Below are 25,879 nucleotides of genomic sequence, written 5' to 3'. Positions count from 1 at the left end.
CCGGGTTAGCGGAGTCTGTAACCCGAAGTGTTGGTAACCCGAGGTACCACTGTAATTGAGGCCAATCAAGGAAACTGAATGTTGAAAGATTCAGGACAGACAAGAGAAAGTACTTATTCACACAGCACATAGTTGAACTATGGAATTTGCTCCACGTGGTAGTGATGGCCACCAATTTGGTGATGGCTTTAAAAGATCAGACAAATTCATGGGGAAGACCATCAATGGCTAGTAGGTGCAATGGACAGGTTTGTCTCCACTGTCCAGCAGCAGTGCCAACTGATTAGCAGTTGCTGGCAGTCACAAGTGAGAGCACTTTTGCACTCAGGTACTCCTTTGTGAGAATGATGGACTAGATGGGCCTTTGGCCTGATATCGCAGGATTCATTTGTTCTTACGCTCTGCCATTACATATGTTAACTGCATCTGTGTTAAAAGTAGTGTGTCTAGTCTCCCAAGCTTCCAGCCTCTCTGAATTATGGGATCATGACTCTAAAGCTATATACAGTATGTACTGTCTCTCACATCACAATGTATAAGGCTCTAGTTCTTTCAGCTAGAACTAGTTGCACTAAACTCTTGTACTAAAATGGTACTATTACCTATCAAGAATATGGTATTTCAATTTGTGAATTATTAAAAGTGTATACATTTGCAACAGCAATAAAGGGTCGCAACCCAAACCCCCTTTTCCATCCAGTCACTCGAACCCAGAAATAGTTGATATACATGTGGGCCTTTAAAACGGCCATTCATTTAAAAGTTTTTATATTTCTTTATTGTAACTGAAAAACTGTACATAAAAAGGAGCTGTAAAGTTACATTTGTCAAAACCAATGTAAGAAATATTTTCTCTGACCAACTTAAAGGGAGTGCAAACATTTTACATTTCATAAAGTGACAAAAAGTAAACCAAAATGAATAGTTTATGGTTTGTAGCAATGGTACAAAGTTAAGCTGGAGGGTTTTGTTTTTTTAAAGATAGTATGGCAAAAAAGAAAACCCTTTTCAAATGAAAAATCATATAGTTTTATTTCTAATCTTTAAAAAAATATAAATGAATTTAGAAGAGAATCACAGTATATGGGCCCTAAACATTTTAAACCATTACAAGGTACATAAAAATAGACACAGATTCCTTGGAAACTTTAATTCTTTGATTAAGCAGCAAGCATATCACTCTTCCAGGCAAAAACACTGCTTAACACAACCCCCTACCCAAAACAGGACGTGCAAGCTGTATGCACATAATCTGGAAAGCACACAATTTTTAAAAAGGACAACATTTTTGCTATGTACATATTCAGTACTACAAATGCTAAACATTTCATTACTGTGTGGAATAGCGTATGTAAAGCAATATTACACTACATACCTATCTCACCCACAAGTGCCCAGTTACAGTTTTGATAGTCTAAAATTGCCATATTTGCGGCAGCACCCAACCTGCTTTATACTGAAGTTCTAGCAACAAGAGACAAGACAAAAAGTTAGCAAAAAAGTTAGCAAAAAAAGGACAACACAGTCACTGGGAGATCTGATCTACATACTTAAATACTGAAAATGCATTGTTATAGTAGTTTGATATTAGAGTGTTATGCCAAAATGCACAATGGACAGGTTGGAAGAATTCAGAGGGTTAACATTGACCCCAGAACCAAAGTTGCAATATTGCAAAGTCCCAAGAATTCTGGCAATTGACTGTGCCGCTTTTTTCCTTTGAAAACCTAGTATTTAAAATCAAACACTGTGACTGGGAATACAGATATAATATGAAGAAAAACCCATGGATGGGACATTTGTATTTAATATACAACAAACAAAAGAAAATTCTATTTAAATAAATTCTTCAAAAAAAAAGAAAAGAAAAGAAAAAAAGACACGAGAAAACAAAGTTAATGGATAAATCCCTTTAGCACCTTAATCATGATTAAGGTGTTAATCTAAAAGTTTTGACACTTGAGCTGTAAAATGCAGTATGCATAAGAGGCTGGTACAACTTTATTGTACACAGAAACCTTAAACTTTGAATGTTAAATACCACTGCTTCCGTAAGAAGTGGGGAAGTTAGCTGGGAGAGTAAAGAAGAAACACACATCTTTTCATGAAAACAGAAGACTTCAGTAGCTTAGCATTTTCTTTTTGCTTCAGAATAAGAGAATCAAATCTACATGGAGCCGCACTGTTTCCTGACTGATTCCGTAAAGCATGATTTGGTATTTGCTTTAATACCAAGTAACATGGGAAAAATACACTGGCAAGGAAAATAGATTAAGGTTGCCTGAGAAGCAATGACAGTTAAATACATTTTAAAATATTTTATTGTTTCGCACTGCCCCTATATCTACGGAATTCAGGGGGGCACTCTTTGCTAACTTATTGCCAGAACTGAGATAATAGAATAAAATTTCAGATAAAAAGCAGTTCTACAAAGATTATTTAAAAAGAAGACAACTTTAGTAGCCACATGGCAGCAGAAGTTGTTACTGGTGTTAAGTTTTCCATGTAATGTAAAATAAGATGCTGTCCCAACCACTGCCTACCACAGATTTTGCACTAGTAAGTCATACTTCTAGTATCAGAGCACATAGATAGGTTTAACCTAGTTTGTACCTTAGCTTTGCAAATCTTCAATACAACTTTTTTTTTCTGAAGAAAAGCAATTTATAAAGAAATTTAGAAAAATACAAGCCTAAGAAATGTATGAAGTTATGTTATCTGTCAAAATCTAAATGGCAGGATTGTTAGTAATGCTTCTGATCCTAACATAGGAACATGTAAAAATAATTTCCCCAATATATCAGGTTTATAGCCTGCTTCAGAGCTGAAGCTGAAACTCCTGCACTCTCCTTATGGTTTGTTTCTGTGTAGTTGAATATAAAGAATTTTTTAAAATAAATAGAGTAAAAACCAGCTGAAGTCTTAGTGCATTGAATGTCCCCCCCCCAACTCTCCCCCCCGCCCAGAAGTTAGCTGTGTAAAAAGTCTGATTTCATGGACGTGGTCTTGCTGTAACAAGCTACTGCACTGAAGTTTCTTTCATACAGTTGGCCAATCACATATTTCTGCTGTAAAGGTTTCCACCTTGCTCTTTTTGTTCAAGATTGATTCAATACTTTGGAAGGCTTGTTTCCCCCCGCCTTTCCCCCTTCATTATCTGAGGAAAAATAGACACTGATACAATTTTGTCATTTACCATAGTTCTGCCCTATTCCTTTAGTGCAGAGGGGACTGTGATTCTGTCTGGATTCCGATAAGCGATGGTGGCTGCGGGCCGCCGGTGGAGGATAACGCTGGTCTTGGGTTTAGACGAGGAGGCATGGAATTAGCTGGGCGGATGAGTGGTGGAGGGGGCTGGTTTAGGGTTGGCCTTGGCTGAATAAACCGAGCCTGTTGCTGAAGTGGTGGAGGCTGGCGGTGGAGAGCTGGAGCAGCCGGAAGGGTTGGACGAAGTAATGGAGGAGGCTGGTTCAGAGATGTTACAGGGGTTGCTGGTGTTGGAGTAGACGCCTGGGCAGGTGGAGAAGACCCTACACACTGAGGGGTCTGTGGGATCTGGGCCTATAAACAAAGTGACACAGATATGTAATAGCAGCCATCCTGTCGTATCACGCAGTTTGGGTTGTCATTGCCTCCAGAATATGGGAAGCAGAGCTAGTTCATCCATATTGGCAGCTATGAAACCCTCCTTTGAAAGCAACCATTTCTAAACAGTTCAATAGGGGAAAAGAGGTATGACATTCAGTCAAAACGAAAATGAAATGAAAAAAAAAAAAAGCTTAACAATTCTGCAGTATTTACATTTTCCATTATTAGCATGGTCCAAAGAAAGGTTTGGAAGGGATGCAGGCTAACGCAAGCCCCACTGAACTGAAGGGGGGACATAGTGAGTAGTTTGCTCTAAGTACCAGGAGGCAGTAAGATTCCACAGCTGGGGGTTCAGCATTCCACTTCAAGTTAAAACATAACATTTTAGGATATGAAGTTTAATGCCATTCCTGAACTCATGCTTATTTAAGATCCGGTACACAAAAACACACCTCATCTTCATCATCAGTGGTCTTTCCTGATGGCACATTAGTATTTTTTGTGTCCTCCCCTAAAGCAGAGGCATCGCCATTGGAAGCCAGCGTTCCTTGTTCTGCTTCCCACTCCTGCAATACCTCCTCTAAGTTAAACCGGCGCCTGTAGTTTACAAAGAAGTTCTTCACTTGACCAACAGTCTTGTTGCCAATTACATCAGCAATAGCTTGAAAATCTTTGCCATACTTGCGGACACCTAAAAAGGCAAAGTAAATACACCTATGAAGGTTCAAGTAAGTAAGCAGAAGTCTGTACGATGTATATATGCAGAGATTCCCTCCATGAATGAAAGATAAAGAAAAATTCTGGAAAAAAACTACAATGGAGCTTCTGTAAAGAACTTTTAACATAATGCTATATACTGTTATTGGTTCATTTTATTGATCCAAGTTTTAATATTGTTAAGTATCCTACTTACTACACGTAGAGAACCATGTAACTATTTCCACTTGCCCAGAAGGGCGTTACTCTTCAAACAGAAGCCTGAACGTCACAAGACTGTTTTTGAAAAGGAGAGGACTATGAAAAGCAGTTCACAATACAGCATAGGAAACTCATATTAAATTGGATCAACAGACCATGTCCTTAGCCAAAGAGGGACTGGATCTGAGGCTGGTAACATCTAGCAAATTCTGGTTGTGATCTTATAAGTACCTGGGAATGAATCCCATTGAACATAATGGGACCTACTTCTCAGTAGACATGGATGAGATTGCACTACCAGTCCCTTCAAATGGCTACTCAGCAACTGTTTACAGAACAGTGAATTTTTTGCTGTACTGGTTAAGTGGCATATAGACAAAGAAGAGTGAAAGACATCTAAGGAAATGTTTAATTCTAATTCTAGCTACAGGAATCTTGGTAACAATTGTTTTTACTGCTCTCTGAACAGTGGGAACAGAATATATAAACACTCAAAAACATCTGAGTCTCACTACCGCTGGGAAATAGCTAACTAGGAAGTTTACAAACAGCACAATTCTATGCATGTTTATGCAGAAGTAAGTCCCAATGAATTCAATGTGGCTTAAAGCCAATTGAGTGTGTATAGGGTTCCAGCTCAAAGCAAACATTTAAACAACTGATGCTCCAATTATGTTTACTCAGGAGCAAGCCCCATTACCTTCAGCTAGTTCCAGGTAAACAGGCATAATATTTCAGCCTGAATTGGTGGGTCTGCAAGCAAGACGGATAAAATCGCATTTTCAAAATAATGAATATATGTATCCAGGAACACACAGAAAAGTCTCGACTAATAGATTCTCCCTTTCTTTTTCGGAAGTACACTTATTTTAAGAAATCCAACTGAGTCCTTCTCCTCCACACCCAAAATATGATTTGCTGTTCCTTGTTTTAACTACGGACTCAGTGAGCTAGCATTAAAATAATAAATAAAGCTATGAACGTACCTCCCAGAATCGATGGAAGTAACTGTTGTATTTTAGTAAATGGGGATGGGTGTGTGTACAGTGTGTGTGTGTGGTGGAATTTTAGCAATGGAAAAGCCAAAAGGAGGATTTAATGTGCCAGCACTGAATTAGGATTAATCCAGAAAGTGATTTTGCTCTTTTTTTGTTTTCTTGCTGAAGATGCACTAAATCAAACAGCATCGAACTGTATTAAAAGTAAGAAAACTAAAGGACTAAAAGGACATTGCTAATCCAAATGTAGTAGACCTTTGCATTTTCAGATAAGAAAGCACAAAAATGTTGAAATGTGGGGAGTAGGGTCTCTTATTTTCCTAGGAGCAAAACACTGTTTTTGTTATGCATAGATTAAGCACAGTTTTGGTGGCAGAACTATCCTTACTGCTAACTAGCCTGGAATGCAAAGCATTTGCTGGACCACAGAACTGAGGGTGTGAGCTATCTAGAAGACTCTGAGAGATTAAGTTTATGGGAAAGTTCAAAATGAAATCAGTTGAGAACTTTCCAGCTATAACCAGCTTTATCTAATCTGACTTTGTATGCTAAGTGGTATTGTTCACTGTTCCTCTAGAATACTTGCCAACTTCATCTTCAAATAATTCCTATTAGTGAGACAAAATCCCTCCCATCACATTTTAAACCTGCCATGTGATGGTGCTGGACCCATATCCTTTTATGGTACATTCCATATCACAAAGGATTTCACTCTTTAAGGAAAACAGGAGTCAAGCGAACATACCTTGAACTGCAAGAAGTTGTTCTTCTGTTGTCCAACGGGCATTGATTTTTTGATTTGACTGTTAAGGGAGGAAAAAAAGAGTAACAGAGCATATTACAAATTGTTAAGAGGCTGAAAGTATTGAGAATTTCAGCCCCAAACACTACCTTTCAACTCTGTAAGCTAGCATTCACACTCCCTAATTCAGTAGTTCTGATGTTTTCACAAGGGAGTTATCAAGAATTAGGAACTAAAAGCTGGCTTATACAGACTCTGACCATTGGTCCATCAGCTTAGTATTCTTTGCACTTACTGGCAACAGGTATCTAGAGCTTCACAGGAGTTTCCCCGCAACCCTACCCAAAGATGCCAGTGACTGAGCTTAGGACCCTTTGCATGTATGGCATCAAGGCATGGCACTGCCTTTTACTCCTATCTGGGTAGCAGCTTCCCCAGCTTTCAATGAAGAGAACCAGTACAGTCGTACTTCAGAAGTCAAACACCTTGCGACTCAAACGTTTTGGCTCCTGACCGCCGCAAACCCCGAAGTGAGTGTTCCGGTTTGCGAATCTTCTTTGGAACTCGAACGTCCGACATGGTTTCCGATTGGCTGCAGGAGCTTGGAAGCCGTGTCTTGGTTTCTGAACAATTTGGAAGTTGAACGGACTTCCGGAACGGATTCTGTTCGACTTTCGAGGTACGACTGTATATGTATACATGTGAAACGTATGTATGGTGTGTTCTTGTGCTAAACAGAATAAGACCATCCAAATAAAATGACATATACATTAGGTTCCCTTGCAATTTTGGATCACAAATTAATGGAATCAGAAGCCATAGTATAATCTAGAGTAACCTTCTAAAAAAGCTGCTACACTTCAGCACATGTGCTACTGATTACAAGTCATGTTTAAGGTGTTTTGTGCATGGCACTAAAACCTGCTTTTGAAACCTTCACACCATTATTTAAATTTTTTAAAATGCATTTCAGCCAATGTAAATTTTAGATAAGCTTTCCTGACCAGTTTAAGCAAATATGTACATTTTTACAGTTGAAAATAAATATGGGATGGATTCTGTTGTTTTGAAAAGCCACATGCAACTTAGCTCCCAGCACAACAAATGCATTTCTGAACATTCATCTGTGCTTTCACAATGACTCACCTCAGGAGGTTTGAATTCTTCTATCCCACCTTCAATTTTCTGCTTAAGTGCACTGTTTACTTGTTTAGCATTCTGAACCTTGTCCAATGAACAACAGAACCAGGAATGAAAATTAGCTGACACAAATTGGTGTACACCCCCCCTACACACCCACATGTTGCCAACTCCCTGAGCAGAGGGAAAAACTTCTGAAGAGATGACATTTGCCTATTGGAGCAAAGTGTTCATCTGCTTCCACATATCAGGCACAAACATGCTCTGCACTATCGCAGAGTTTCAACTTCCCACATCACAGGGCTGAAGGTAGCATCCTAATCTGTTTATCCAAGGCTGAGAATCTGGGCTACATACCTCAACTGGTTGAGGTTTCTGAAAGCCAGCCATCCCACTATTAGGTTCTGGTTATTAATGGCCAGGAAACAGGACCTCTCATCTCTCTCACACTTTCCTATCAGCTTAGCAGGCCTATGCTATTTTGTATTTATACCCCTGAGAGGCACGAACATACAATTGTACTATTTCTGCTTTGACATTTATATAGCCAGGAAAGTATTCAGATAAAACAGTGTAAAAACTGGCCTAGGCTGTACCACAACAGGCTGCCTTCCAAACCCAGCATAAAAGCACAATTGTTATTTACTAACTGTATAGAACACTTTCCCCATAGTTCAATAATTAAAATCCAATTAAGTGAAGTTCCTGGCTTGTGAATTTTAATTATATTTAACTCAACAAGTACACATCCCCAGAGTGGCTGGGGAAACCTAGCCAGATGGGCGGTGTATAAACAACAACAACAACAACAATAATAACAATCATCATTACATCTGTATATTATTGGGTAGACCAATATTTTTGCCAAAGTCTGAGCTTTAAGATATTTCAGAAGTGCTTTAGAAGACAGCTTAAAGAGTACCTTTTAATAAGCAATGCTACGCATATAGAGGATAAACTTAATCTACAACCTAACTATTATGTAAATATTTTCATAACTGTGTTTTCATCTACCCAAGCACACAGAATGAGGAAAGAGATAAAAACCTAAAGATATGTAAGAAGCAAAGCTGATAATTGATATACCTGTCGCTTCAGTGAGATCAACTCCATATCTAGCTGCCGAAGAAGAGTGTTGGCAGCATTGGGGCTACATGAAACAGCTACCACATCTTCTTGAGTTAGATACATGCCTTTGGGAGGACGGCATTTAGAACGCTGGGAGTGGTGACGATGTTGTAAGCTCTGATACTCTCTTCTACCCAATCCTATTTTGCTGGACTGAACAGGTTGCTCATTACTTCCCTGAAATATTTTTTTGAAAAGTTAAAGAAAGTTAAACACCACACAATACCTTTTCCTTTAAGAATCCCTCCTCTGTTCACCTTACAGCATCTGGTAACCCTTACCAAAAGCTTCTAAATCCCACGGAAGTCTCAACACCAGTGCAAGTCAAATAAATCCACACACATTTGCATGAATTTTATTAGCAATAATGCTTTCTAGGCTTTATATTTAAATTTTATGTTTAAATTGCTCTTGTTGCCCTGAATGGCAGCAAATATCGCAAATAAACAAATGAATGGGACCTCTAACTATCCCTCAGGTCAAACTACCTCATAGTGCTCATGGGAATCCCACAACCGTTGCACATTTAATAGTGCTGTTACAATTCTCTAAAGCACGCATAACATTTTTTTCCTCTCTCCCTTGCATGTGGCTTAGCTTAATTTCTGTGTTTAACTTACTTTTCCAAATGACATTTTGTTCCACCCTTCCTCCAAGCTGCTCAGGATGGCATACCCCCCCCATTTTAACCTAACAACCTCTGTGACGTAACCTTTGCTGAGATATACTGTATTTTTCCATCTATAAGACGCCCCCATGTGTAATTTGGGGGACTCCAAACATCCCTCAGCACTACCCGTGTATAACACTAGCCCCAATTTTAAAACTATTTTTTTGGTTAAAAACCCTAGTCTTATACACGGAAAAATACGGTAGTGACTGGTCCAAGTTTTATGAAGGGTGTTTCATTTTGCTTTAACTATTTTTTGGAAGCAGGGGATGACTGTGGGCAGGAGGGACTTGCAACCAGGAAGGGAAATGGTTAAGACAGCACCTAGTTACTTTAAATGAATTCAAGGTTCCAAAGCTGAATGGAATCATGTGCCAGGGCACTGAATGAGCTTGTTGGCATTAACCTGCCAAAAATATTTTAAATCTTTTGCAGTGAGTTTTTAAAAAAAATATTTCTGTAGTCGCCCTCCCCCCATTTAACGGCTTTATGTTTCACTTTGTATTTCAATTGTGGGTTTTGTTTTTACTTATTTACTGTAAGCCACTCATGTTATATGGCAGTGTAATAAATAAAGCAAATAGAATCTGTGAAGAGTGGATGAGGTGCCAGAAGATTTCAGAGTGACAAATATTGTCTCCATCTTAAAGGGGGTGGCAGCAGCGTAGTGTTGGATCTGGGAGCTACAGATGCTGTGTGCTTGTGAAACATGGACCACTTAAAAAAGCCATCTCCAACTTCTTGAAAGATTCCATCAATGGTGTCTTGGAAAATTTTTACACATCACTTGGGAAGACAAGTGGACTAATGCCAGTGTACTAGAAAAAGCAAAGATCACCAGTGTTGAAGCGATGATTCTGGTCACAAGGAGTTTGCAATCCTTTCACACAAAAATCCACTCCAGGTTTGCTTCCATTATTTCAGAAGGCTAATTTTGCTGGTGAAAGTAGTTTTGTCGTCACTGTTGTTAAACATCTGGGGGTTGGAAGCCCTCGCCAATCTATAGCAAATCAGCCAGAGATCCACTAGACAATCCCACTCTACCTCTTGTCCACCTGGCCATAGAAGACTACAATCAAGAATGAAAATAATCTTGCCAGGCTGGAACACTGAGCCAAAACCAACAAGATGAAATCCAAGAGAGATAAATGTAGAGCATTTAGGTGCCACAACCGAAAAGCCAGTGACTAGTACCCACTCACTGTATCTTTAAATATACATGAATATTATTCACATAGTTTATGTGAATAATATGGTTATTGCAGTTTAACTATTCATTACCTCTTTTTTAGTTTCCTTCTTGGGATCATAATCACTATCATTTCCATCCATTGGGTGAGTTTCTTCCACATCATCATCACTGAGGACACAAACAGATTAGGGAACTTGCTTCCTTTCACCTCCTCCTATATTTGATTTTACCCTTACAGCAAAGGTTGTTTTTGCAGCTATTCTGCATAATAAAAAGTCGTTACTTGAGGTCAACACGGAAGTTCATAGCAACAGGCTTAACAAGCAGACTCAAATGGAATTAACTATATTTCTGTCTTTAAGCATAGCATCCACTAAACATTAATTTCCATGCTTGAATAGTACAGTAAGGGAATCAGATTTAAAAGCATGAATGGCAGGAAAAGCAGTTTTAGGCAATATTCCCATACACTGAATATATAAAAACATTTCCTCCCCTTTATTTAACGCACTTAAAGTATCTGTATACCACCCTTCATAAAATCATACACTGGGTTGGCTTACAGTAAGGTAAAAAGGTAAATGTAAAGGGACCCCTGACCATTAAGTCCAGTCGTGGCCGACTCTGGGGTTGCAGCACTTATCTCGCTTTATTGGCCGAGGGAGCCAGCATACAGCTTCCGGGTCATGTGGCCAGCATGACTAAGCTGCTTCTGGCGAAACCAGAGCAGCGTACGGAAACGCTGTTTACCTTCCCGCCAGAGCGGTACCTTTTTATCTACTTGCACTTTGATGTGCTTTCGAACTGCTAGGTTGGCAGGAGCAGGGACCGAGCAACGGGAGCTTACCCCGTCACGGGGATTCGAACCGCCAACCTTCTGATTGGCAAGTCCTAGGCTCTGTGGTTTAACCCACAGCGCCACCCGCGTCCCTTTTACATTAAGGTAGTTTTCTACAAAATATATTAATATTAAAACATACTTTGCATATTAAGTTACACAAATAGGTTGCATACTAGGGCTGCTGCCCTTGCTTCCTTCACTCTTCAACCTCACTTAGCTCAACCCTTGCATACCCTTGACATCCCCCTCCTTTTACACCTGACCAAACCCCTTCCCTCTGTGTGTGTGTGTGTCTCAGAGAGCACTCCAAGTTATGCATGCTGCGCCTGATATATTTATGGTTTCATGAGAATAAGTCAGGCACAGGCAAACTCGGCCCTCCAGCTGTTTTGAGACTACAATTCCCATCATCCCTGACCACTGGTCCTGTTAGCTAGGTATGATGGGAGTTGTGCCAAAACATCTGGAGGGCCGAGTTTGCCTATGCCTGGAATAAGTGTACAAATTTGACTAGTGCTATATTCCGATAATTCCTGCTATAATTCTGGGAATGCACTACAAAACAGTAAAGAGGGTATGTGGACTGTTAATGGAAGGTCTCTCCTGGATGCAGTAAATCTGCACCTGATTAGTTGTAACAAAGATGCAATACCATGGAACAACATGCCTTGCGTTAGTAACAAAAAAGCAAAAACAGAAACACAAAAGGATATAAGCAAGTTGTTATTTTCAGAAAGGTGTTGTGCTGCTTACCTGTCACCTTGATTATTTCTGTTTGCCAGCTTCCTAGCTTGGCGGTCCATTAAACTTGTCCTAGAACGAGTTTTCTTCCAGGAGTAGTAATACTTGACAAGACTTGCAATAGTCTTGTCTGGAAGCTAAAACATGCCAACACAATATGTAGATGCTAGTTATAAATAATGTGAATGAAATATTGTGACACATTGTTTAAGTGTGTGTGTGTGTGTGTGGGGGAGATTACGTTAAGTCAAAGGTTCAAATTCCTAAGACTCCTCCCTGCAGCACTAGGAATCCATGGTGATAGCAGAGGGTTTTAAAAAGCAAACAAAAACTGTTAAGGTGTTCAAATCACCATGAATGTGAATTAAAGCTCACACTGAAAGCAAACCACTAGGCATTTGAAGCGTCTAGGCTGTTACATTTCCTCATAATCATAAATGCTGATGCTCCTGAGAAATAGGTCCTACCTACTGAGAGGGAAGGAGAGACAGAAACATCCACAACTTTATTGCACTTTAAAATCTGAGTGCATGTGATTATTTATTTATAATAAATGAATAAATATTTAACAGGCTATATTTAGGCCACCCTTTAACAGTGCAATCCTGCACATGCCTACTCATAAGTAAACTCCACTGAGAGTTTCAGGTAAGTGGATATAGGACTGTAGTTAAATGCCTACATTTCCCCGTAAGAATAAATCAAAAGTAAATTCCTTAGCTTTAACTGGATGGTACCAACATTTTGGCTAAACTGTATCCTTTTTTAAATAATAAAGGACTTCAAAAGGATAATCTTTCTATCAAATAATACAGTAAATGACCAGTTGATCTGCAGGTCTGGCTTTGACTATTTAAGTTTAAACTGCAGAAAAAGAAAAGCAGTGCAATTCAAGGATTTATTGGGATTACTTTTCCACGTAAAAACTGGTTCTCTGGAAGGGTATTCACATGTTGGCTGAAACAAACCATACCTTTCTAAACACTAACCCGATCATATTAATTTGTCTATTAATAAAACATGTTCTATAGTAGGGGTGAATATCCTGCAGCCTGCAGCTCACCAAGAGATGTTTTGGGGACCCTCCAATTTTCAGCTGATCACTCCCATAGGTGATAGTAAAAGGTTTTTGTGGCCCCTCTGCATTCGTCCATTTTTTAAATCTGGCTATAATTTTTTTAAGTATTGCTTTTACTGGCCACTCCTGCAAGTCTCCTCCTGTGATGCCAAAAGTTTTTGTCCCAACCTCATTCCCAGGTGGTCCATGTATTACCTTACCATTTGTTGGATTCTGTGAAAGCTTTTCCCATGGAAACTGAAAGCTTGTTCAAACAGGACTTTATCCTCAACTGTCCACTCATCCGGAAAAGGAGTAAAATTTGGGAGATCTGCAAGTGACTTCTCAATGTTGTGCTTATGCCAGAACAACATGCCAAGCGCCTTAGAAAGAGAGAGAGAGAGAGAGAGCCCTTGTTCTTATCGTAATGCATCCTACTAGCTCTTGCAGTGATGATGCAGAGTTGCTGATGATGCATAGATGCTCTTTTCGGTTACTCTTCCCTGGTGCTCATACAGTACATCTCAAGATTCACCATCATACTTAAAGGTGTGGAAGTGCTGGTTTAAATATATATAAAGCCCTGAACAGTCCAGGGCTGTTAGAACTGAAGGATCATCTGTCCTCATGCTGAAGTCATAGTCCAAGGCCTTACATCTTCTTCTACCTCTGCCAGAAACATGACCTTTTTGCTGGAAGGGAAGCTTCAATGGGCCCGTCCTGATTCTCCTTTCATACACAACTTAGAACTGCTATTTTTCAGAGACCTTTTGGAGGGAATGGGGGCTAAGCTAGCCCTGTGCTTTCCATCAAGCTGTTAAAAGCTTTTTGACAATATTATTTCCAAGTTATGTAGTTTTATTACACTGAGGGTTGCTTTGGACAAAAATGTATATATAAAATCTCTTTAGAAAACTGTCTTGAATTAATTTGTTATATTTATAACACTTACCTGTTCCACATTGTAGCCATGTTTTTCCTTTGCTATTGCAATATATTCATCCACTGTAACAAAAGAATGCTAGAGTTATTTATACTTGGACCTGAGGAGCAGTTTAGGATAACTGATACTAGGTGCCACACAACACTTTATGCTCCTTTCTAGAAATGTTCAGTCTCCATTATGAATAGATTCGTCCACTTAAAATCTACAATTTGAGGTCATGTTAATAGTGACCATTATTTTTTTTCAACTTGGAAATATTCCAGAGACTCTCTAGTGGGAAAAGGGCTGTTGATCAAAGTTGCAATCATTTAGACTGCTTAAGTAAATACATTTAAACATCCGATCCATAAACAGGAGAGGCACTGCTTCAAATTTCATCATATTCAGGTGCCAGATTAGCCTCTGGGCCTTCTCAATTGCCTCTCCAAAGCTTTGGGACACACTTTCACAGGCTGTGTATCCTGCTCTCTAGGATCTTTCGGTCACAAATCTGTACTTTATGTAAGAAGTGTGACATAAAAAGGAGAGGCTGATGGACACGTGGCATGGCTCTTTCTTGGTGAAAATCATCCATGCTCTTGAAGCAAGACTGTAAACTTCACATTACAGGAGATGAAATCTACTTCTGATACTTCTCAGTACTATAAGAATTGTCTCTGATACTGTACGTCTAAGATTCCTGGCATCTCACTCTCTGAATAAAAACAAAAACAAAACTTTCTACTCACCAACTCCCCTTCCTCTTTCTTTGGCTCTCAACTGATACCACCCTTGAGAAAAGAAAAGTTAAGAATACTCCCTGCCAACTGAGTTGTTGTGTGGTAAGGAGAGAACTTAAGGAAGGGGGCTATATATAGTGGTACCAAAAGAATGCAAGGACTCCAAGTGGACACATGAGCCTCTGGCCAGCAGAATATTCTCTAATTACCTGATAGGGAAAGGAGGACTGACCACTGGGTAGAACTACAGAAGGATTTCAAATGCCCATATTATAGCAGCATTTGAACACATATTAATGGAGAATAGGTCTTTAAACGGCTATTAGTCATGGTGGTATATGTAAGCTTCAGAATCAGAGGTATCTGGTTGACTGCAGTGGAAAGCAGGATGCCGGATTAAACAGACTCTTGGTCTGGTCAAGCGATGCTTCTCCTATGTTCAATAAGTACAGTGTGCTACAGCACACCTTTTATAGCAGATGCAGAATGTCTGCATGAACTGTAACAGTATTAATACCTCTGTCAACCTGGAAAGAGAATTCACTTGTTAAATGCGGGAACACACTTTAACACCTTGCCAGGCTGGAACATTTAACACTAGAAGTTACCAGCCGTGTCCTGAAAGTTTTAAAAAACGAGTACGAGAATATGCTTGAAAATTAAGCACATACATTACGGGCAGCATACAAGACTTTTTAAAGAAGTACTTTTAAAAAGGTGCTAAAAACAGCCAGCCAGCAAGATCTTTCAGTGGCAATTTGTCTAAATTGGGAAGGTATTAGATACGGGACATGGGAGCAGTAGTGAATGTGACTGAATTCGAACTAGAGCATCTTGGGAGCTAAAGCCTACAAGGAACTGCTTGTATGTGTAGCATTTTTATAGCATGTGATGTGATTCTCAAACAAAGCAATTGACAGAACACTATTTAATGCATTCCGCAGAACTTACACTTGGCATCTGAAATACTATGATATGGAGACCACACAAGCATCCCTCCATTGTCTTTATCTGTGTATTTTGTAGCTCCTAGAAGAAAGATTAAGTTGTTCAATTTTTTTAAGAGAACACTTAATTCACAGACGGTAAAAAGCAGTCATATACAAGTGGACGAAATATAGTCTGTTGTTCTTCACTTACGCAGAATCCCTCTGTTCTCTGAGTTTTGTAGAAATAGAACCATTATGGTTAAGACACAATCAACGTTTCAAGTAGCACAGGCCCTAAGCTCTTTTTTGTGAGCTGATGTGAGAAATATTGGGAAACAGTAGACTTTCTTCCCAAAGACAAACAACCTTGGTACAGCTAAAATAATCCTATGTGCCAAGGCCAAAAGAACAGTAGAGAGGTGTCCTTGGGGATAAACATTTCAACGATGTCTAGGCACGCAGAGTTAAGTGCACACTGAACATTAAGCATGCACATGCTGGAGCTGGCAAAGCATCTACAGTTCCTTCTTGGTGCATTAAAAACATGTACAGTTTACAGCACTGGTTAAGCCCAGTGATCCCTGCAAATGTAATTATCAGTGAAACAAAATGTAACAGAAAGAACTACTTGAATCCGGGTTACAATTGCACACCTCATCCACCTTTCTGTGTGGAGCTATGGACACTACAGTGGTACCTCAGTTTACAAACTTAATCCATTCCGAAGTCCGTTCTTAAACCCAAACTGTTCTTAAACTGAGCCGCGCTTTCCTAATGAGGCCTCCCGCCGCCAGTGCCCTTCCACCGTTCGGATTCCGTTCTTAGACCGAGGTAAAGTTAGCAAACCGGGGCACTGCTTTCGGTTTTGCCGAGTTCGTAAACCGAATCGTTCGTAAACAGGACTATTCTTAAACTGAGGTACCACTGTACTGAGCGCCTTTTTGTTAGGTGGTCTTCAACTTAAGTTTTACTGCAAGCAGATCGACTGAAAACAACAAACATGACTAAGTTACTATTAATATTAATGAGCCTATTCTGAGTAAAACTTAGTTGAGTGCCACTCATTAATACAGGATCCCGCTTCACACCACTAAGTTCTGTGTAAAGTGTTTCTTGAGCAAGGAACGAGGAGGGAATCGCAAGCAGAAAAAGTGAAGCTGGAATCCAAAGGCAACTAGTCAGGTACTGTAAAAACTGCCTCTGTAAACACTGAAGTCGTGTATCAAGAGAGGACCATCCACACTATCCCTAGGGAAGGACATTTTATTAGATTTTCTCATCATTAAAAGACATACTACTGTGTGGGAGAGGTTCAAATTTCCACTAGCCCAAAACCTGTGTCATCATCCGGTGGAAATAGATTTATCCAAGCAGAAATAAGAGAGCCCAGGAAGTCACACAGCAATAGGAGGAGACAGAGCACTGCAACACACCAAACAACTGACAACAAATAGGGCACATTACTTGCAAGATGTATGGTTTGCTCCTAGTTAACAGTCATAATAGGAAGATGGACAAAGAGAAAGCTGAGAGATGCAGCACCTCAACTCTTCATCATGTACCTCCTAACAGACAGCTACAGTGGCAGCCTATGAGACTTTCCATGATAGGTAGGAAACAGCAGCTTTGAGGGGTTTTCGACACTCAAGCAGTATATAAATCATACATCGATACAGATATAAAAGCAACACTAGCATTGGGTTTTCTAGGAAATTTTCAACTGAAAAATATACTGGATTCTGAAAAATATTCAGTTTGCATTTTGGTCTCCATCCAGATCACATCTGGTTTGATTTTACTCCTGTTTAGTAAACACACAAATCTTTGAGATGTACTCAAAGATGAAGCATTTCTTCCTTCCCAGAATGCATATATCCCAAGCATGGACCATAGAAATTAGTTTAGACACCCCCAGCACCCTAATGGAATGAAGGCATATCTCCTAGTATTTTTCAGACATAAATAAAAACGCAAGTCCCGCCTCCCCCCCAAAAAAAAACTGCAAAAAGAGTAGGAAACAAATTGTTCTTTTGAACAGTGATGGTTTAACAAATGTAATTATCAACCTAAAAAGATCAACGCTCTAAAAAAGAAGATAAATGACATTTTTGTTTCTTGGGAGTGTTTCTCCATTAATTCTACCTCAATTTAATGCTTACAGTGTACCTGATTTGTATCATGACAATACCAGACTTAAATTATTACATTTATTATCAAAATTGGGAAGCAGAGCCTCACAGAAAGATATAATGGGTTGGTCCAAGGCCTGCTACCAATTTTCCCCTATGGAAAGCTTTTCTGAGAAATTTATTAACAAGCACGAGAGCTTAATGCCCTCAACATTTAATCAAATACCTACTTACTCTTTCTGTGATATTAAGGGGATCATTTCTTATATTTGGCAAAATTTTGCTTTGTACACAGCTTATTGCTCTGAAGCTTCCTGAGGGGAGGGCTGACAAGGACAGCATTGGTTGTTGCTGCTGCAAGATGCTCCATGTTGAAACTCCTACCCCACTCTGTTTAATGCTCCAGGGCAGAAATCACGAAATTATTATTATTGCTGTTTGTTTATGTTGGCTTGGTCCTGGGTGGCCAAGGCTTACGACGTGCCTCAGCCACACAGCTGCCAAACAACCTGCAGCCTTCCTCCCAATCTTGCAGCTGGAGGAGGGACAGGGATCTCCACACAACTGCCAGGACAATATCTACTCACCACAGCTGAACTGGGTATGTTTAGCCTGGAAAAAAGAAGACTTGAGAGGAGATACAATAGCCACCTTCAAATATCTAAACAGCTGTATTACGGAAGATAGAGGAAGCTAGTTGTTTGTTTACGTAACTACTGCACAGTCGGCTTGACAATGATACCAGGAAAGGTCCTAGAACAGATAATTAAACCATCAGTCTGGAAAAGGATGCTGGGATTACTAAGACCCAGGATGGGTTTCTCAAAAACAAGTCACGAACCGCATTTCTTTTTTTAATGGAGCAACAAGCTTGGTGGATCAGGGGAATGCTGTGGATGTAGTTTATCTTAATTTCAATAAGACTTTTGACAAAGCCTCCCATTATATTCTTGAAGATAGGTTGGTAAAATGTGGGCTAGATGAGGTAAGTGTTAGGTGAATTTAAAGTTGGTTGACTGACCGAATCCAAAGAGTGCTCACTAATTGCTCTTCACCATCCTGGAAAAAAGTGATGTGGGATACTGCAGGTTCCGCCCTGGACCCTTTGTTGTTCAATGTCTTTATAAATGACTTAAATGAAGGAATTGAGTAAATGCTCATCAATTTTGTAGATGACACCAAACTAGGAAGGGTAGCTAATGCTACTAATGTAGAACAGTGGTTCCCAATTAACGAAGTACTGCAGACTCCCTGTTTTTCAAAAGCCATGCAATGGACACCCTACTTTTGAACATTTTGATATCTCTATGGTAGTTTTTGTTATGTGAATGGTGTCCCGGACCCCCAGGGTGGGTTACACAGACCCCTGGGTTACACATTCCCACCAACTGGGAACCATTGCCATAGAAGAGAAATCAGGATTCAAGAGATTGGAGAGATACAAGAGATTGGAGAACTAATAAATGAATTTCAATAGGGACAAATATAAGGTTCTACAATTAGGCAGAAAGAACCAGTTGCACAAATATAAGATGGGGGGCACCTGGATTGTCAGTAGTACATGTGAAAAAGGATCTAGAGGTCTAAGCAGACCACAAGTTTAATATGAGCCAACACTGTGAAGCAGCAGCAAAAAAGGCTAATGCTATTCTAGTCTGCATCAACAGACCTAGAGTGTCCAGATCAAGTGCAGTAATACTACCACTCTATTTTTGCCTTGATCAGACCACACCTGGAGTACTGTGTCCAGTTCTGGGCAACATAATATAAGGAGGAAACTGACAAGCTGGAATGTGTGCAGAGGGTAACCAAGATGATCAAGGGTCTGGAAACCAAGCCTTATGAGGAATGGTTGAGGCAGTTGGGTACATTTACCCTGGAAAAGAGGAGACTGAGAAGGGATATGAATGCCATCTTCAAATATTTCAAAGGCTGTCACACGGAAGATGGAGCAAGTTTACAGTGGTACCTCGGGTTACAAACACTTTGGGTTACAGGCTCCACTAACCCTGAAGTAGTACCTCGGATTAGGAACTTTGCCCCAGGATGAGAACAGAAATTGTGAGACAGCAGCACAGCGGCAGCGGGAAGCCCCATTAGCTAAAGTGGTACCTCAGGTTAAGAATGGTTTCAGGTAAAGAACGGACCTCCGGAACGAATTAAGTTCGTAACCAGAGGTACCACTGTACTTTATCCTGTTCCAGAGGTCAGGACCCAAACCAATGACTAAACATCAGGAAGAAATTTCAGATGGCAAGAGCTAATTGACAGCGGAACGGACTCCCTTGGAAAATAATGGACTCTTCTTCATAAGTTTTTAAGCAGAGGTTTGATGACCACCTGTCATTTATGATTTAGTTTAGATTCCTGCATTGCAGGAAGCTGGACTAGATGATCCTTCCAACTCTCCATTCTATGATTCAAGATAGCTCTCAAGCGAGAAAATGCTGCTTTATCCAACCTTTGTGAGCCTGCAACTTTAAAGTTTTCATTGTACCTATACACAGTTTAGAGAAATGGACATGCTATTTCATTGATTTGTTCCCTCCCCTCTTCATGCAGTTTGCCTTCACATACTTTGGCAATCCATCTGATACAAATGCCAGGAGTCCTAGAGTTCACTGGAAAACAATCTTCCATTTTCCACTGCACCAAACAAAAAGATAACAGGATACTAAAAGTCTACCACCTACTTGGTCATCCAGGGAAAGGGCCAAATTAGATGTATCTTCAGTCTGATCTAGCAAGACATTCTCAGTGCAGTATTAGCCTCAAATACTAACAAATAGTAATCCATCCCAAGAAATTACCTACCTACCCTTCATTACATGACTCATGAAAAACCATACTGGAGCAGTTACAGATAGGTAGCCGTGTTGGTCTGCCATAGTCAAAATAAAAAAATTCCTTGTGTATCTGAAGAAGTGTGCATGCACACGAAAGCTCATACCAAGAACTAACTTAGTTGGTCTTTAAGGTGCTACTGGAAGGGATTTTTTTATTCATACTGGAGCAGGCAACACAAAACAATATTCTAGAAACAGGTTTTTGAAAGACTGTGAAAAACATTGGAGGCAATATGGTACACCACTATTTAGGCTGCCTAAAAAGAAGTGCACAGGATGAAGGATGTAGAACAACATTCATTCTACTCTTATCACATTTCTGGAAGAACAGCTGGCGAAAGACAAGGGTATTCATACAGAGAAGCAAGAAATAGCTAATAGATAGGCTGTCATAATCTGCTGCTGTTATCTTTCTACACAGCCAGTTCTCTCAAGTTATCAATCATTTTCCTCCAAAAAAGTTCCACAGCAGAAAGGATCAAAATTAGGTAATTATGAGCTGTGTACTTGTCACCCTGCAGCCATCATCCATCTATCTGGTGGTGCACATGACCACATATTATACCCAGGGCTTTTTTTCAGCTGGAACTCACAGGAACTCAGTTCTGACACCTCTCAGGTGGGCGCCATTGCCATTATAAGAGAACAAGGGAGGCATTCCTGGTGAGTTCCAGCAACTCTTTTTCTAGATAAATAGCACTGATTATACCTCCCCTATATTTGTATCACCGAATGAGCCGAGAGGAACATATGTGAATAGGCCTGACGTCCCCAGATTATCCAAAAGGATATGATAAACTGCAACTGGTTGTACATGAGTCATAGTAAATGCTCAGTGTCAACACTTATCCACGAGACACTTACGTCTCAACAGGAAACTTGTGACCAGTCAAGAGTTAAACCCATCACAAGCAGGGTCAATATTTTACCTGCAGCAGGTCAAGAGCTGTTTCACATTAGCAACTCAGGGTATTCACTATTTACCTTAAATAGATGAAAAGAAAACACAAACAGATTCCTTACTGAGAAAGGGAATAATAGAAATACAGTGAAATTAAAGTCATTTCGGGCTAATAACCTCTTAAAGGATCTTAAAAATGATTAATCAAGCTTAAGGTCAACAATTTATTAGTCTATATGACATGTATACATTAGAAGAAGGTCAAGAGCCAATGTAGCACGAGTGGGTGTTCACATGTGCAAAAAGACTCTCCTTAGTCTCCTCCTTCCTGCAAACCCTGCATCTGCACCAGAGACATGGGGAATCCTCAGCAGGCATACGCAAACTCTAGCCCTCCAGATGTTTGGGACTACAATTCCCATCATCCCTGACCACTGGTCCTGTTAGCTAGGGATGATGGGAATTGTAGTCCCAAACATCTGGAGGGCCGGAGTTTGCCTATGCCTGCCTCAGAGTGACAAGAAGGCCACAGGAAACTGGGGGAAGGGGGACAGAAACACAAAGTCCTGTTGCACAAGTACATTTTGGTTCCACAAGTGAGTGGACATAACTGGATGCTGCCCAAAACCTAGAATTCTCAGGAGTCATTTATTTTTCAGACCAGTATTGATGCTGTAAAATCACACATTTATGATCAACAAAGGCCTCCACTATGACTCAAATGAGCATTTCTAAAAGGGGAAAAGAAATAGTTCGTTTCCCCCTTAAAAGCCATATAGTTAGCATGTTGTAAAACATTAAAGGCCAGAAAACTGGAATAGCTACTGATGTAAGCTCAAACCTCAAGAGAAGGGAATCACTCTAGTAGCAGGAATCAACAGACATATGGGTACAGGTCTAAAGAACAAGAGAGTTGACAGTGCTTCCTTGTGGCCAAGCAAGGAATGAGAATGTGTGTGTTACAATAATATAAATCCTCTTCTTTGTCCATGCAAATTAAAACAGACTTAAATTAGTGTCAATGAGTACAAGTTTGCCTGTACATTGACAGATGGTTCACCAAAGCAATGGGTACAATCTACAATCAGATTCTACAATCCTATAAACTTCAGTATCAGCCCCTTTTAATTACAATGAAAAATCCACACTATATAAATTACTACGATAAGCAATATTGCTCCCAAACTACTATAGATTCAATATGGGCTGTTTAAAAAGCAAAACATTTTTTTTACACCCCCTCATTTCCTTCCTATAAGGTAACAGCCACCCTCCAGGACTCCCATATATGAGGCCTGTTCACTTCAGCTTGCACAGAGCAAATGCTGGCCCCGTGAAGCTTCAGTGACCACAAACAAGCAGCACAAAGCTTGGGAGAGCAAAGAAAATCCCATACCTTTAACCTTCACAAATGCAAGTCACACATACACATACACACAATATTCAACTGAATGCACACCTATTCAGTCTCCCTCCAACAACCATGCAATAAAACCCCATTTTCGAAAGAGCAAATGATACCAGGTTACAAACATATATTTTTTTAAAAAAAGAGTATTTACCAGGATCAAAGTCAGGAATGCGAGCTTGATAGTCTGCTCCGACCCTCATTCCTACATCTGCAATGGAAGAAAAAATAAATGCATCACTTAGAGGGGCGGTGGGGGAAAGACGCTGTTCTCTTCAGTCATGAAGTGTGATCTTTAAACAATATAGATTGTGATCTAGAAGCATCACAAGCAAGCCAATCCAAGACCACCACTGCAGCCAAACCTTGTTATTTTGATAGCCTCAAACCCTTCACCCTTTGAACAAGTGTGGAGAGAGAGAAAGAAATGGGGGGTGGGGTGGGGTGCAGATCACCCATCACCACCACTACTACTACCTCACACCGGAAAAAGAAAACCCTACTTCCTTTTAACACTCTAGGTAGGCAATAATTTCCAAAAGGTAAATAATTATTTTTAAAATTGTTCTTTTTTAAAAACAAAACAAAACACCCATACGTTTTGACACAAACATCCCCTCCACTTTTTTTTTTATTGTGCAAATACTGCAAGGTGTTGGCCCGATTGTATGCATCAGCTGTGCATCTCTAACCCACTCAAGGTACAAATAGTGAAGATTACAAGGCGGTGCACATAAAATAGACCAGCACGCCGGCAATCCCGTCATAATTCGTCCTCGTTTGAAAGGCTTACACTACTAAATCTGTACCATAGTGTACACACAAAACACGCCCGCACGCACCTAAAGAGCAACGCAACGCCGCGCCCGAGGTGCGGCTGCATTACACGCGTGTCCATTGTGAAAATGCACACCCACTCTCCACGGGATACGGACGGATGGATGGATGGAGAAGCGGACAGGCTGGCGGGCGCGCGCGCGCACACACACACACATTGCGCACGCCCACGGGGAGGCAGGGAGAGCGCGCCCTCGCGCGCACACACATATACCCACAGCATAAACACACACACACATACTTGCACTTTTTACCCTCACTCACTCGAGCCCTCCACGCGCGCGCTTCAACCCGCCACTCGCTTTGCACGAACGCGAGGGTGTGCGTTCACACATACACACCCTGCGCACACACACCCCGGCAGACACACACACACACACACAAACAAACAAACACAAACATATATTTATATATACAGGCTCCGTGGTGCAGCCGCCATGCACCCAAGGCAGTGCGCAGTGGCGAAGCGACCAGGCCCAACTCGAGTCTAGTCTCGGAGGGAAGGGGCTGGTGGCTTGTTGGTGGAGGGAGGCTGAAGCTCGCACCGTGCTCGTCTCCGCTGTCGCCGCCGCCACCGCCTCCTCCTCCTCCGCTCTCCGCCTCAGAAAAGTGCCCGTTGGAACCGGGGCTGCCTCCGCCGCCGTTCTTGGTGCCGTTGGGGGCCCCCCTACTCTTGCCGCCCCCCAGGAGCTCGGCTCCTTTCTCCATCATGCCCGGCATGACGGCTGCCGAGGCGAGGGGGCGGCGGGCGGTGGCAGCGGCTGCCGAAGGGGGGGAAAGTTAATGTGGAGCCGCCATGTTGGTGCCCCTTTCCCCCGCCCCCCCGCGGCTCAGGCCGCCGCGGCGCCGGCGCCTCCTCCCTTCCCTTCTCTCTCTCTCTCTCTCTCTCTCCCTCTCGCTGTCCCCCCCTCCCCACCCCGCTTCGGCTCGCCTCCTCCGCCCACGGGTCGGGGATCCCTCCGCGGCGGCCCAGCCGGATCTAGCCTCGCGCGCTGGAAGCTTGAGGAGAGAGAGAGGGGGCGAAGGCGGGACGGAGGTGCCTGTCGTCTGCCGCGCGCCGCGCCTCGGAAGGCCGGGGCCTCGCCTCTGAGGGGAGAGGACGGGCCGAAGCGCGGGGCTTACGGGGGGGGGCAGCTATAAGGGTAGGGGCTGGGACGCCTGGTCGGCGTCGGGGCTTTGAGGCCTGCTTCCCCTCAACCGGGAGAAGGGACGAGAGCCGCCGAGCTCAAGCTTCCAGACTCGGATAAGATCCTCCCCGCGTGTCAGTCGCGGTTCCTACACGTGAAGCCTTAGCGCAACTTTTTCTGCATGTGGGAAACGTGCTGCACGTGTGCTCAAAGGGCTTCGTGCGGCAAGGAACCGATTTTCAATATACAGGCGTCGTGCGGCCTGTGGGGCCGCCCTTGGGCATCCGTCAGTCATCGCGGGACGGCTTGTACGTGTGAAATGGGACACTGCAGAACAAACTCCGGAAAGGGGAGTTTTCACGTCGCTTGACACGCCAGCAGTCCACGTTTTGGCTTTGCTTTAAGCAACCAGCAAAGCATTGGTTGTTGAACTTTCTTCAGGGTCCCAATATATGGCACACTTTCAGGTTTTCAGGTTCCCCTCAAGGCAAGCGTGCACTCCCTGTGCAGGGAAACTGGCCTATGATGCATTCAAAGCATACTGTTTTGAATTTCGAGCTAAGGCGTTGGACTTTTTCATATACTGGCGTAACATATTTTGCATCAGGGATTGGGAACATTTTCGAGTTGGAGGGCCGTATTCCCTTTGGTGTGGGGTGAGAGGCAGAAGCGGGCAGAGCGATTAATGTATTTATGTGCACACTTTTGTATACCTCTTCTCCAAGCAGGCAGAAGGTGTCAGAATTCAAAGACACATCTCAGGCAGGTGAAAACACTCAAGGAAGGTGCAAAACAGAGCTGGTGAGGTCTGTGTGGCCTGGGGGTGTCACATATGTCTCCCAAGACTGAGGTTTCCCGTTCCAGTTCTACAAGCGATGAAATATCAGAGCCATTCACCCAACCCCCCCATGTGTATAATTTGTTGTGTGATTGATCCATATTCATGTATTGCATCTGTTGCCTTTACAATCCATGTGAATATACTCTTACATGTCATTAGAAAGGGCTAAATGTAGGTGAGA

The 25,879-nt window shown here is 41.5% G+C and overlaps 1 protein-coding gene and 1 long non-coding RNA gene across 3 annotated transcripts in view; one reads left to right on the top strand and one right to left on the bottom strand.

Moving 5' to 3' along the window:
* The window catches only part of LOC309529766, a 589,156-nt gene that overhangs the window by 13,749 nt on the left and 549,528 nt on the right, over window positions 1-25,879 (top strand). The window lies entirely within an intron of this gene.
* RCOR3 (REST corepressor 3) lies at window positions 756-24,597 on the bottom strand. 2 transcript variants are annotated; one of them, XM_082217633.1, is made up of 13 exons: window positions 24,276-24,597; window positions 23,048-23,104; window positions 15,632-15,709; window positions 14,690-14,731; window positions 13,968-14,020; window positions 13,237-13,398; window positions 11,971-12,095; window positions 10,466-10,544; window positions 8,473-8,691; window positions 7,393-7,470; window positions 6,250-6,307; window positions 4,041-4,279; window positions 756-3,561 (listed from the first exon to the last, which is right to left on the bottom strand). In XM_082217633.1, exons 1-13 carry the CDS (start codon window positions 24,448-24,450, stop codon window positions 3,217-3,219), a joined length of 1,710 nt encoding a protein of 569 aa, XP_082073759.1. In that variant the 5' UTR covers window positions 24,451-24,597; the 3' UTR covers window positions 756-3,216. The 2 variants fall into 2 exon arrangements, with proteins under 2 accessions (XP_082073759.1, XP_082073760.1); XM_082217634.1 differs by lacking the exon at window positions 14,690-14,731 and having other exon boundaries at window positions 24,276-24,595.

Source organism: Podarcis vaucheri (genome assembly GCF_965113315.1).
Source record: "Podarcis vaucheri genome assembly, chromosome: 3".
Taxonomy (NCBI): Eukaryota; Metazoa; Chordata; class Lepidosauria; order Squamata; family Lacertidae; genus Podarcis; species Podarcis vaucheri.
The sequence above is the reverse complement of the archived record's forward strand: the minus strand, read 5'-3'. Positions and strand labels throughout refer to the sequence as shown.